The sequence below is a fragment of the Cnephaeus nilssonii genome, assembly GCF_951640355.1.
Source record: "Cnephaeus nilssonii genome assembly, chromosome: 9".
Lineage (NCBI taxonomy): Eukaryota > Metazoa > Chordata > Mammalia > Chiroptera > Vespertilionidae > Cnephaeus > Cnephaeus nilssonii.
The window spans coordinates 51,996,079-52,009,078 of NC_137080.1; the positions used below are offsets into that span (position 1 = coordinate 51,996,079).

The window sequence follows — 13,000 nt, forward strand, 5'->3', positions numbered from 1 at the left end:
ATGTCTTCTTTTTAAATATGCTTAGCCCTTTCTGCTTTCTGGCTTTGGTGCCATGTTTTTTATTTATTCATTTCTTATTTTGCCATTATTTTTAAATTAAATTTATTGGGGTAACATTGATTAATAAAATTGTATAGATTTCAAGTGTACAATTCTGTGATTCATCATCTGTATATGGCAGGTGTCATGCTTTTTTTAAAAAGTCTTCCTTCACTATACCTAGAATTAAACTATTCGCCCATAATTTCTTTTGTATTTTTGTTTTGTATTTAAATCAAGTTTATCTGGATATCTTGTTTTTTGAGGTAGACTTACAAATTTTTTATTTTTTGCAAACAGCGTATGCGAATGCTGTATAACAGCTCCATTTTTGACTAATTAATCCTTTCACTCTCATTTGAAATGCTACCTCGCTTATATATTTTATTTTCCCATAAATGTTCAAGAATTTACTTTTGGAGTATTTTCTGTTCTGTTACTTTATCAAAACTGATTTTTTTATTGAAAAATATCTCTCAAAGCTCTTAGGTGATAAACATTATGGGTCCCCGAGAGTTGTGTAGAGTTTCCTATTACATGTGTTTGACCAGCTTTACTGTGGACAGCTATTTCTGTGTCCCAGATGAACAGTTCAGAGAGCACAGCTTGGCACACTTTGTCCCTGACTCTTACATTTGTCTTCTGGTTCTTGTCTCTGCCTCTGAATCTCACCTTTCTGCAGTGTGTTCCAAGCTGTACTGCAAGAATGGCCTTCCTAACGTCCAGGATTGAGGCTTTTTCCTCGCAATAATGATGCACTCATTGCTCCTCATTCCTGGAGAATAGAACCTACATTCCTTTAAGGCCTGCTAACACCTGATACCATTTAGTCCTCCTGGTCCTAGCAACCTGAACCTCTTGTCCTTATTCTTTTTCTTTCCTCTAAGGTGCCAGTACTACTTGTTGAAATCTTTTTAATTAATTTCTAAAGTGACTTTAACTCTATCCATTAGGGCCCCAGCAGTCTCAGTAGAGCCATGTTCTCCAAGTGCTGCTTCGAAGTCTTGACCAGCAGCTGCAGAGCAAGTTCCTGGGATGTGAGCGGCCTCCCCATCCTATCCTCCTCGCATGTCACCCTGGGAGAGTGGGTTGAAAGAGCCCAGCAGCTCCGGGACATCGGCTCAGTGCTTTGGACCAACATGGCTGTCCCTTCAGTAGCAGAGTTCAGGTATTCCCTCCCCCTGGGCAGGCTGTAAAGCTCCTTTTGTTTCTCCAGAGCGTACAGCAGGGACCTCAGTCAGAAATTGCTTCTCTGGTGGCTAGTTCTGGTAGGTGAAGGCCAGGGTGTTTTCTGGCTGGATCAGCAGGTTTTTAGCCCATCACAGGCTACTGTGAACTGGGCAGCTGCTCAGTCTTTTTTAAGCATGTCATGATCAAGAGAGTAATGCTTAGGAAACTGTAGATTACATGAAAATGAAAACTCACCTAGTATTGGAGTGTAGTCTTTCATGTCATAGTGTGAGAAAGGAACGCTGTTTGATGCAATGCAAACACTTAAGTGCTTCCTTATCCCCTCAGACGCACGGATTCCCGGCTCCAGGGGTTGGTGCTGTGCCGGCACCTGGCAGGCCTGGCTGAGCTGCTCCCCGAAACCCTACGGCAGGAGTACATGCACAACTGCGAGCAGCTGCTGTGTGGGGACAGCCAGGCTTTTCAGCACGTGGGCCAGACTCTTGGGGACATGGCCGGGCAGGAGGTGCTGCCCAAAGACCTGTTATGCCTCTTGCTTACCTCCCTACGCCTCCTGTTCGGGGAAGGGGAGGGTAAGCAGGACCTACCTGAGCCAGCCCGGCGTGGGAGCCTCTGGGTGAGCCTCGGCCTGCTCCAGATTCAGACATGGCTTCCCCAGGCACGCTTCGACCCCGCAGTGAAGAGGGAATACAAGCTCAGATACGCCAAGGAAGAGGTATGGAGACAAGAATGGGGGCATGGGCTCCATCCTGACAGGCTGGGTTTACTTAGTGTGTTAACCCTCTTACTCCCCTTTGGGCGCAGACCATTAAAGGGACAATTTTGCATAAGATGCCCTGTGACTTCCCAGGATTGTGTTGTAAAGACTGCTTTTTCCCTCTGGGAGTCCTCTGAGTGGGCTCAGGCCCTGGGAGAAGGGTCCTTCCTAAGGTGCTGCTGTGTCTGGCAATAGGCTGCAGTGGGCAGAGGGCCCGACAGCAGAACACCTGAGGCACTGCCAGAGAAGTGCTGGTAGCCATCACTGTCCAGACGCCCTGTCCTGGAACTAAGTTTTGGATGTTTGATTTGGAAAGTACTTCACACAGAGTATAGTCTACGAGTTTTGAACTTTTGTTCGGTATTGAAAAGTCCAGAATCCGGTACATTCAGATCTTATGGGTACCCTTTCTATTTGAACCAAACCAGGAACTGCCTACATGAAGATAGTGAGATAGTAGTTCCGTATTTTGAAGGAAAATTATGTTAATTGGGGTGAAGGCTAAGTTGCTATAGCAGAGTCCCAGAAGTTCAGTGTTGAAAATAAGGTTGTTTCTTTTACCTAATCACTTGAGGGACCTACCTGAGCCAGCCCTCGGGTCATTCAGGAGCCCAGGTTCTCTTTGTCCAGTGCTCTACCCTCCCCCAGGGCATTGTCCTCTTGGGCAAGGTCTTAGCTGGGCATAGCAGACCAGCTTCTCCCTTTCAATTAGTTATACCAGCTGCAGTGCGAGTGGAAGACCCGAAACCTCTCGTCCCAGCTACAGACTGGAAGAGACCTGGAAGATGAAGTCATTATCAATTACTCTCATCCTCATATCAGGTAACACAGCAGAGTGGTTATTTGTGTTGGAGATTATAGTCTCTCCTTTTAAAAAAAGCATTTTGAGGTTGACCTTTGTAATGTAATCACAGTGTTAGCAGAGGTGATGATATACATCTCTGAACCACATTAGCAATTAGATCCCAAAGCCATGGTTATAGTCAGGAAAAGTTATGCTCTGTGAAAGGTGGGGCCGGATTCACATGGGGCCAAGTGGGTTGAAACCAGAACTTATTCTCAACATGGAAGAAGTTGTGTGTGATGAGGTCCACTGTGTGGATCTGTTGCCTTAGGAAATACTGTATGGTGAAGTGGGTTCTGAGTTCCTCTCAGAACTCCATCTGCCTTTGACTTTGGACTTAGAGTAGGCCACTTAATACCTTTAAGCTTCAATATCCATATCTGTAAAAGAAGGATAATAGTACTCACTTCAGTGAGTTGTGATGAGATATGCATCTAAATTGCTGAGTTAACATGATGTGTGGCACGTAGTAACTGCTTTCTATATTATTCATTTTATTATAATTGTTAATATTATCATCATATTATTCCTTAGTAGCAGAAATGTCTTCATTCTATTTTCCTGCCAGCTCAGTCTAGATTTCTTGCTCTTTTTATATTATTTTGCCTTTAGGTTGCTTTACCAAAGAATTGATCAGCTGGAGAATTTAATATGCAGCCTGTCGAAGAAGCAGGCCTTCAGACCCCAGCTGCCTGCATATGAGTCCCTGGTGCAGGAGATCCACCACTACATCTCCAGCATCGCCAAGGCCCCGGCCGTTCAGGATCTGCTCACACGGCTCCTGCAGGCCCTGCAGATGGATGGGCTTCGGTCTGCCCAGGTGGCCCAGAACCTTCTGAAGGAGGAAGCCTCCTGGCAGCAGTCGCACCACCAGTTCAGGAGGCGGCTGGCCGAGGAGTATGCCCTGTATCCAGACTCCGTGACCCCACTGCAGGCATCCATCTTGCAGATGCAGCATGGCATGAGGCTGGTGGCATCCGAGGTCCACTCCTCACTCCACAGCAGCGTGGTCTGTGCAGACAGGCTGGACACTCTGGTCGCATCCCTGTTGGCTTTCCCATCGGTGAGCCCCACCTTCCCCACTTACTATGCTCATGCAGATGCTTTGTGCTCAGTCAAGTCAGAGGAGGTTCTGCGAGGCCTTGGGAAGTTGACCCTCAAGCGCTCGGGAGGAAAGGAGCTGGAAGGCAAGAGCCAGAGACCCTGCCCTACCCGAGAACAGCTACTGCTGAACGCCCTTCTTTACCTGCGCTCCCATGTGCTGTGCAAGGGAGAGCTGGACCAGAGGGCCCTGCAGCTCTTCAGACACGTGTGCCAGGTAAGCCTGTCCCAGTGGGGGCCTGCCCCGACCTCTCCTCCTCAAGGGGAGCTGGGAGCACAAGCTGGGGGCGCCTGCAGGACATTAGCAGTGCCAGTGTACATAGAGACTGTGATTACTGAGGGGGGTCTACTGCTGTTTCTTTCATTTCCTATTTAACGGTGGGGCTTGGGGGCCTTTGTTCCTCAGTTTTTAAGAGATTAAAAAAAATAGTGATATTAACCCTTTATCTGTGTTACACACTGCAAAGAGTTTGTTGGTTTTCTTTTGACTTTATGGTAGTTTTTGTCATATAATTTTTTATTACTATGAATAAAATAACATCTGTTTTTTCCCTTACCAACAAAAGCAACTTGTTCTCATTTTAGACAGTTAAAATAGTATAAATATTAGCAAAAATTATTAGAATTTACCAAACTCTGTTACCATGTTGGTGTATCCCATTCTAGGCTTGCTTATTTGTGTCTATGCATATGTATGTCTGTGACATTCTAATTTTATTTTAAGTCATTCATCCCAGTGGTTTACAGTTTTTGTTTAGTAATAGAACCTTTTTAAAAATAAAAATCTTAGCATAGTGACCCAATATTTAACTGATAAAAATGTACTCTGGTCGAAAACAATTCCATCCCCTCCATGGTGCCTGAGATCAGTCCTTTAATCACTAGAGTAGTACAAACCAATAATAAAGTCCATTCTGTTTTATGACTTGCTTTAAAAAACCTAATAGCATTTTGTGATTATTTTCCAATAATTATGGTATTCTTTACCTGCATCATATTCAGCTGCTACATAGTTTTCCATTGTGTGGGTATAAGTCATTTAAATAATTTCCTTTAATTGAAGATTTATATTTCTATGTACTTCTTCCTGCTATTTTGGGGGAAAAACCCAAAAACACTATAAATAGTCTTATAACCAGGTCTTTGCATACAAATTCTAGACAGCAGAATTGCTGGGACAAAGATTAACTGTTTGGGCTTCTAATACAAATTATCTTACTGAATGGTGGATGCTTATTTCCTCAATCTTTATCAATACTCTGTGGTTTCTTTATTCTATACTTTAGTCAATTTAAGGACTTAAAATCTTAGAGGTAATAGGGGATTTAGAACTGTCTGATAAGGCATAACTCAGTTTTGCCTGATTGGTGGTGAATCACACCCCCACACACACCCCTCCTCCATCCCCCAGCCTGTCCTTTGTGCAAAGCACCATTAACCCCTGACAGGAAGTGCCCATAGCTTTCCTGCAGCAAGTTCTTATACCTGTAAAACGTTAATGCTGTAGCAGAGGGGATTTAGGAAATGGCTTGCTGGAGACACAGTTTGAAAGCAAAGGCCTTTTGCTCTCTGTTCCCTGAAAATTAGTTTCTTGGATGTTGGCATTTATTTGTTTTTTAACCATGATATTCTGTTTTCATGAGAAGAGATAGTAAATCTTGTGCTTTTTCATTGTAAGTGACTCAGCAAAGGCAAGTAAGCTTCCTTCTGAATGTGTGACTTTTCAGGAAATCATCAATGAGTGGGATGAGCAGGAACGCCTTGCCCAAGAGAAGGCTGAGCAGGAGAATAGCCTGTACAGATACAGGAGCAGGAGTTCCCGGACAGCCCTGAGCGAGGAGGAGGAGGAGGAGCGGGAGTTCAGAAGGCAGTTCCCACTGCATCAGGTGAGGATTTGTTCTGGAATGAATTCCCTTGATAACACACACACACACTTCCTTCCAATGGTTTTGCAGTCTTTTTACTAGATCTTATCTATGTATATAAAAGGCTAACATGCAAAGTGTCCCCTTGGGAGTGAGATCGGGAAACCAGGAGTTCAATCGCTCCCTATGACATGCGCTGACCACCAGGGGCAGTGTGGAATGAAGGAAGGCCCCAGCCAGCAGCCAGGGAAGGGAGGCCCCAGCTTGCAGCCGTAAGGCCCTGATCGCTGGCCAGGCCTAGGGACCCTACCTGTGCATGAATTTTGTACACCAGGCCTCTAGTTGCATATAAGTCGCTACCTCATTTTCTTGATTGTTCACACTCCATTTTTTCCCTTCCTTTTAGTCTGATGAGAACTGAATTTGATATTTCTTTAAAGTTCGATGGCTTTAATGTTATTTACAGGACTTCGCAGATATTTTGGTAGAACCAACACTAGAGGAGAAGGGAACGACAGATGGGCAAGAAGCAGCAGCAGCCACAGACCCCACCCTCCTCTCCCCAAGCTCCATGCAGGCTGTGATGCTGATTCACCAGCAGCTGTGCCTCAGCTTTGCTCGGTCCCTCTGGTACCAACAGACTCTGCCAACGCATGAGGCAAAGCACTACCTCAGCCTGTTTCTGTCCTGCTATCAGACCGGGGCATCTCTGGTGACACACTTCTACCCCCTAATGGGTACGGCTGTTTACTTTGTTATATTCTTGGGAAATCGAAATGAATAGATATCATTGCTACTTCTGGAACAATGAAAACCATTACCTCCCTGTTTTTCCTAGATTAAACTTTTTTTTTTCTTTTATTGATTAAGGTATTACATATGTGTCCTTGTCCCCTCATTGGCCCCCCACCCCCCCACTCGTGCCCTCACCCCCCTAGTGTCTGTGTCCATTCGTTATGCTTATACTAGTATGCATGTATACAAGTCCTTCGGTTGATCTCTCCTCCTTCCTCCCCACCCTCCCCTGCTCTCCCTCTGAGGTTTGATGGTCTGATTGATGCTTCTCTGTCTCTAGATCTATTTCTGTTCATCAGTTTATGTTGTTCATTATATTCCACAAATGAATGAGATCATGTGATATTTATCTTCTCTAACTGACTTATTTCGCTTAGCATAATGCTCTCCAGATCTATCCATGTTGTTGCAAATGGTAGGAGTTCCTTCCTTTTTACAGCAGTGTAGTATTCCATTGTGTAGATGTACCACAGTTTTCTAATCTACTCATCTGCTGATGGGCACTTAGGCTGTTTCCAAATCTTAGCTATTGTAAATTGTGCTGCTATGAACATAGGGGTGCATATATCTTTTCTGATTGGTGTTTCTAGTTTCTTGGGATATATTCCTAGGAGTGGGATCACTGAGTCTCAAGACAGTCTCTTCAATAAATGGTGTTGGGAAAATAGGACATGCAAAAAAAATGAAATTAGACCACCATCTTACATCATACACAAAAATAAACTCAAAATGGATAAAGAGCTTAAATGTAAGATGGGAAACCATAAAAATAGAAGAATCCACAGGCAGCAAAATCTCAGACATATGCCGAAAGAACTTCTTCACTGATACTGCTCCTAGGGCAATGGAAACTATGAAGGCCAAGAGACATGAAAACATGCTCAAAGTCACTAATCATCTGAGAGATGCAGATCAAAATGACAATGATGTACCATCTCACACCTGTCACAATGGCTATCATCAACAAATCAACAAATGTCAAGTGCTGGCGAGGGTGTAGAGAAAAAGGAACCCTCCTGCACTGCTGGTGGAATTGCAGACTGACTGGTGCAGCCACTGTGGAGAAGAGTATAGAGTTTTCTCAAAAAACTAGATTTTTTTTTATTATTAATGGAATTTTCTTAGTTTAAAAGACTTAAGCTGATTCAAAAAAATGGGTTTAAAATTCTGTGATAAAGATGGATTTTCATCATTTGAATGCTTTGGGGTTAATGGATTAACAAAATAAGGGTGTGGACTTAGCTTAAATGGTCTAGTTCTGCATTATTTCCTCTAATAGCTTCAGTGCTTTCCAAATGATATGTATTCCTGGGAACTCAGAAATTAATCTCACTGACTATGGTTTGATGCAGTTTTCTCTATGACCTCATGAGTTATTCCATGCAAATAGGAAGGAGGCCTTAAATTTCATTTCTACCTACTGAGAACAGCAACAGAAACTCTGAATCTGAATCCATCAAGCCAGACTCTGTACTACCCTCTTGATTCACTTAGGTCATACCCAAGTTTTTCAGATATAACCTAGGAACTTGGCATAGTTTCGTAACTGCAGCAGTAGTAGGTCACAGTCCTCTAGGCCTATATTGCTTTGGTTGCAGATGGCAGTGAAGTATCAGCTTCATTAGTTCATTATTTTTGAGCATGTTTCTAACAGCTTTTTAACTGAATGATGAAATTACCGAGTCCACTGACTTTGCTATGACGTTAACTTCACAGGTGTTGAACTGACTGACCAACTCTTGGGCAGCCAGCTTTTGGCCTGCACCCTCTCCCATAATACTCTCTTTGGGGAGGCGACGTCAGACCTGATAGTAAAGCCAGATGGACCCTACGACTTCTACCAGCACCCCAACGTCCCAGAAGCACGGCTTTGTCAACCTGTGCTTCAGGGTTTCTCAGAGGCTGTCATTCGGCTGCTACAGGATTGGCCGGAACATCCGGCGCTTATGCAGGTAGGGTGGGTGATGCGGAGAGGGCACGGAGGATGTGGCCTCTTGCCATCCCTGCGGGAAACTTCTGGGGAGGTCTCTCTTCAGTACCCTGAGACTTTGGATGATTGATATTAACACCGAGATACCCCCAATTCTTTTTCTCCCTGCAGCTGATGGTTGTAATGGACAGAATTCGTAGTTTCCCACTTTCTAGTCCCATCTCCAAGTTCCTGAATGGGTTAGAGATCCTTCTGGCAAAGGCACAGGTATAATGATTCCCCCCTCTCCTCTTCATTTTAGTTTGTAATCAATTGAAAAAAAAAAATCTTGTGGCACCATTAGTGTTAGAGGGACAGAAACTTACAGTCTGGGTTGGAGAAGGATAAACATTGTTTTTTTCTGGCATTGCAAGGGAAACCATTACCTCTGTGAGGCATGTAAGGGACATACCTACCTCACCTGTTCTCGGTGGGATGCAGCGTCCATGGGCACTGAGGGCTCCTGGCCAGGACTTCTAGGTGGGCCTTCAGATTGGCTTAGTGTCTTCACACACTGTCCCCCTCAGTCCTCTCACAGGGAGGTAGCTGGTGCTTCCCTGATTGTCAGATTAGGGCCCTGAACTTTGCAGGGGTCATGGACTAATAACAGGAATTCCGGCCCAGGTCTCCAAATCTGTGCTTTTTGTCTGCCTCTAATCTTGGCTCTGCTGAGGTTCTATCAGGTGACCAGAAAGAACTGGAAGCTGGATGTAAACTCATTATAATGCTTGCTAAATCAGCATACAAGTTGGTGAAGGACCCAGTGGTTACACAGGAAAAGCCCAGGATGTTCTTGAGGGAGGAGGTGATGAAGGGATTGAATAATGGCCATAGTAACTTTTATCTTTGTTTATGTAGGATTGGGAGGAGAATGCAAGTCGAGCTCTCTCTCTGCGGAAACACCTGGATTTGGTCAGTCAGATGATCATTCGTTGGCGTAAACTGGAACTCAAGTAAGTGATACATTTGTCACTTCCCTTCCCCTCCTGACCTTGTGTTGCAGGGACATGCGTGTTTGTTTCTTCTTGTTTGTGTAGTACGGCTAGAGAACAGATAGAGAATGTGCTTTCAGTCATGAATCACAGCGTTAAAAGCTGGGCATTAGAACGACCTTAGTAGAGACCAGGTGACAACATACCGTCCTGAGGCAGCAAACTGGGAGCCTTCTCCATCTCCATTTAGCTGCTGCTTCTGTGGTTCTAGATATTTCAAATGGATTTCCTTAAATGTGTCCTTGGCCTCTTCTCTCATGTTTCAGCTGCTGGTCTATGAGTTTGGATAATACCATGAAGCGCCACACTGAGAAATCCACCAAGCACTGGTTCTCCATCTATCAGATGCTTGAGAAGCACATGCAGGAACAAACAGAAGAGCAGGAAGGTAACACCTGTCAGACAGTGCTGCTTATTCAGAGGGCCCAAGCTAAACTCAAGAGTGCTGCAAAGTGTGGGATATACCTGCACCCATGTCCCCTCCTGCCACTGCTTTCACAGAGGAGGCGTCATTTGACCTCATTGTATTCCTGAGCGATCAGCCAAGAAAGCCATGTAGTTCTTCTCCTAATGACAAAAGTCAGAGAGGTTTAAGTGACTTTTTCCCGAAAGTAGAGAGTTACTCATAAGATAAGGTTTCCTTAGGCTCTATATCCATGAGACAAGTCAAAATGAACGTTGCTTTCTTGGTAGGTAGCAGTTAATGTGCTTGAGTGTAAAAGTGTTTCATTTCATACTTAGAGTGAGCACCTCATAATTCAGTTTCATAATTTGCTGTGAGTGCATTTAACACACACCCTGAGTGCAACTTTGTAAATCAGCTTGGAATTTAGCTGCAATCCTTGCTTCAAAGCTTCCTTGTAATTGTGATCTCTACTTGACTGCCATCCCTCAGTGGGTCCCCTAGTAGACTGCGTTCATGTTATGAATAGGGAATGATGGTTGCAGGCAGTTGTATGTCTTCCTCTTTGAATCTCTACAGATGACAAACAGATGACCCTGATGTTGCTGGTCAGCACATTACAAGCATTTATTGAAGGATCCTCACTGGGAGAATTCCATGTACGCCTTCAGATGTTACTGGTTTTCCATTGTCATGTGTTGCTGATGCCACAAGTTGAAGGAAAAGGTAAGGAGACACCTTTTTTTTTTTTTTTCTTTACTTTTATGCTGCAATGTTAAATGGGTTAGACTTTGAATTCTCCTCATGATACAGGTATCTTATTGCATACCAGGTTTTAAACACTTCTAGTCATCTTTTACTTTAATGTGATACACAGAAGATGTAGAGATAAACATTCAAAGTAAAGTACAGGCTGGTTTTCGGTGAAGCGCTGACTACTGAACTCTGGCAGAGGTAACCTGCCAGGTGCAGAGCTTGGGCTCAAACTGGCAGGCTGAGGCAGAACGCCTTTCTGTCTAGACAGTGGGTATGTCCTGCTGAGCTTCTGCTTGATCCAGGCCATTGTTAGGTTCTTTGATGTAGTGAGAACACTGCCGCTCATTAAGCACCTGCACACAAAACTCCTACTGTCAGTTACTTTTCCCCTGACTGCAGCAACTTGGATAACACTGTCACTGTAGAATGAGTATAGAGTGTATGTGAATGAGCAGTCAAGGTGAGCCTCTTAATATGCCACCTTTTAAAACAGGCTCAGTTTCTGCTGACTTTACAATAAGATTTAGAGAAAGCGTTTGAAATTAAATTTAGCAGAATGTCTAAGTACACCATCTTTAAGAAAAAAGTGCAACAAGAAATTTCGCTACAAGCTGAAATGAAAAAGTAAGGTAGTTGTTGACAGCTTGCCTCTCAGGTGGGAACTGCTAAATTCAGTTAGGCTCCCTGCTGAGCCAATGAAACATACTGTAAACTTATGACCTAAAGAGTAATGAGGAAGGCACATCTCTGAAATGTGACGTCCACAGGTGGAGCCAGTAGCACATGTAGCAAGTGTGGTGTTTTTGTTTCCTTTTCATTTCTTCCAGATTCACTTTGCAGTGTTCTATGGAATTTGTACCATTATTACAAGCAATTCTTTGACCGGGTCCAGGCCAAAATTGTGGAACTTCGTTCCCCCCTAGAAAAAGAACTTAAAGTAAGATGAACAGCTGTCATGATCACTCTTGGGAGAGCAAAATCAGCAAATGGTTTTTATTTAGTTCTGTTCTTTCATCTGTTTAACAATGAGGCAAGGGGCTCTGGGGAATGGAGGAGAGCATTGCAACTGTTCAGTAGGATGGCAAGATTTACACTCTGTGGCATTGGCTCCATTGTGACCTGGCTCAGTTTGTGAGGGCCAGTGGAGTAGTCCGTCAAAGACTCCTCAAGAGAATTGCCCCAGGTGTCTGTTAGTGCTTGCTCCCCTGGTCTTACCAGACTGATCTTCCAGCTCAGAGGAGCACTGTCCATGTGCCGTGAGGTGCCACAGGGTAAGGAGGACCCTCTTTTTTTTTTTTTTTTTTTAAGTTTTTAATTATTTTAGAGAGGAAGGGATAGATAGAAACATTGGTGAGAACATCAACATCAATCCGCTGCCTCCTGCATGCCCCCTGATGGGGATTGAGCCCGCAAGCCAGGCATGTGCCCTACCCAGAATCAAACCCGTGACCTCTTGGTGCATGGGTCTGTGCTCAACCACTGAGCCACACCAGCCAGGCATGAGGACCCTCTCTTTTTTATACTTTCAATGGTGGTGGAACCAACCCTGATATGAGCCAGAGTACATATCAGGTGACCTTTTGATTGTAGCAGTAGTCCTTTTCATTCCTTTGAGACAAACACTGGTTCCTTTTTTAGATGTGTTTTGTTCACTGATACAGCCCTGTGTTTGGGATGGAGTGGGCTCTGGTCTTTGGCAAACAGATGATCTTAAAAGAAACAATGATACTAGGTTTATAAAACCATCCCTTGAGCTTCATTTATTTTACAGGAATTTGTTAAGATATCCAAGTGGAATGATGTCAGCTTCTGGTCTATTAAACAGTCTGTGGAAAAGACACACAGGTAATTCATCTTTTAAAACTGGGGGTGACTAAAGCTCAGAACTTGTGAATGGTAGGCAGCAAGATTACATTGTTATAATGGCCTGACTTAGTGCTGCCTGAACTTATTATAAAACACAAGATTATTTTGGTGTGGCTTTTCAACACCATCCCCTACCACTCAAAGCCTGGTCTACCTGCAGGCTGGATTGGTGTGCCTTGAGGTAAAGCAGACTGTGTGCTATGGAAAAGTTGAATTCTGCCACCCACCAGCTGTTTTACCTTGAGTAAAGTGATCCCACCATTTCTGGCTTTAGTTTTTTCTCCTAGAGAAGGGAGATGACAATACTTGTCATACTTATTTTAAAATATAAGATGATTGTGAGTAGCTAATGGAACTCATTGTATACAAAAGGTAAGTTATATGTGTACATAATATGATGTTATTTTTATATTTCCTCACTT

The 13,000-nt window shown here is 43.8% G+C and overlaps 1 protein-coding gene across 3 annotated transcripts in view; it reads left to right on the forward strand.

Annotated features, from left to right (window-relative positions):
• Positions 1–13,000, forward strand: part of MDN1 (midasin AAA ATPase 1) — a 151,513-nt gene that overhangs the window by 102,451 nt on the left and 36,062 nt on the right. For all 3 annotated transcript variants that reach the window (XM_079780520.1, XM_079780521.1, XM_079780522.1), the window contains exons 60-72: positions 993–1,207; positions 1,558–1,945; positions 2,700–2,809; positions 3,444–4,149; positions 5,660–5,818; positions 6,264–6,534; positions 8,309–8,544; positions 8,694–8,789; positions 9,420–9,514; positions 9,820–9,941; positions 10,536–10,682; positions 11,540–11,649; positions 12,484–12,557. In XM_079780520.1, the coding sequence (XP_079636646.1) occupies positions 993–1,207; positions 1,558–1,945; positions 2,700–2,809; positions 3,444–4,149; positions 5,660–5,818; positions 6,264–6,534; positions 8,309–8,544; positions 8,694–8,789; positions 9,420–9,514; positions 9,820–9,941; positions 10,536–10,682; positions 11,540–11,649; positions 12,484–12,557 (2,729 nt within the window). The remainder of the gene's footprint in view (positions 1–992; positions 1,208–1,557; positions 1,946–2,699; positions 2,810–3,443; positions 4,150–5,659; positions 5,819–6,263; positions 6,535–8,308; positions 8,545–8,693; positions 8,790–9,419; positions 9,515–9,819; positions 9,942–10,535; positions 10,683–11,539; positions 11,650–12,483; positions 12,558–13,000) is intronic.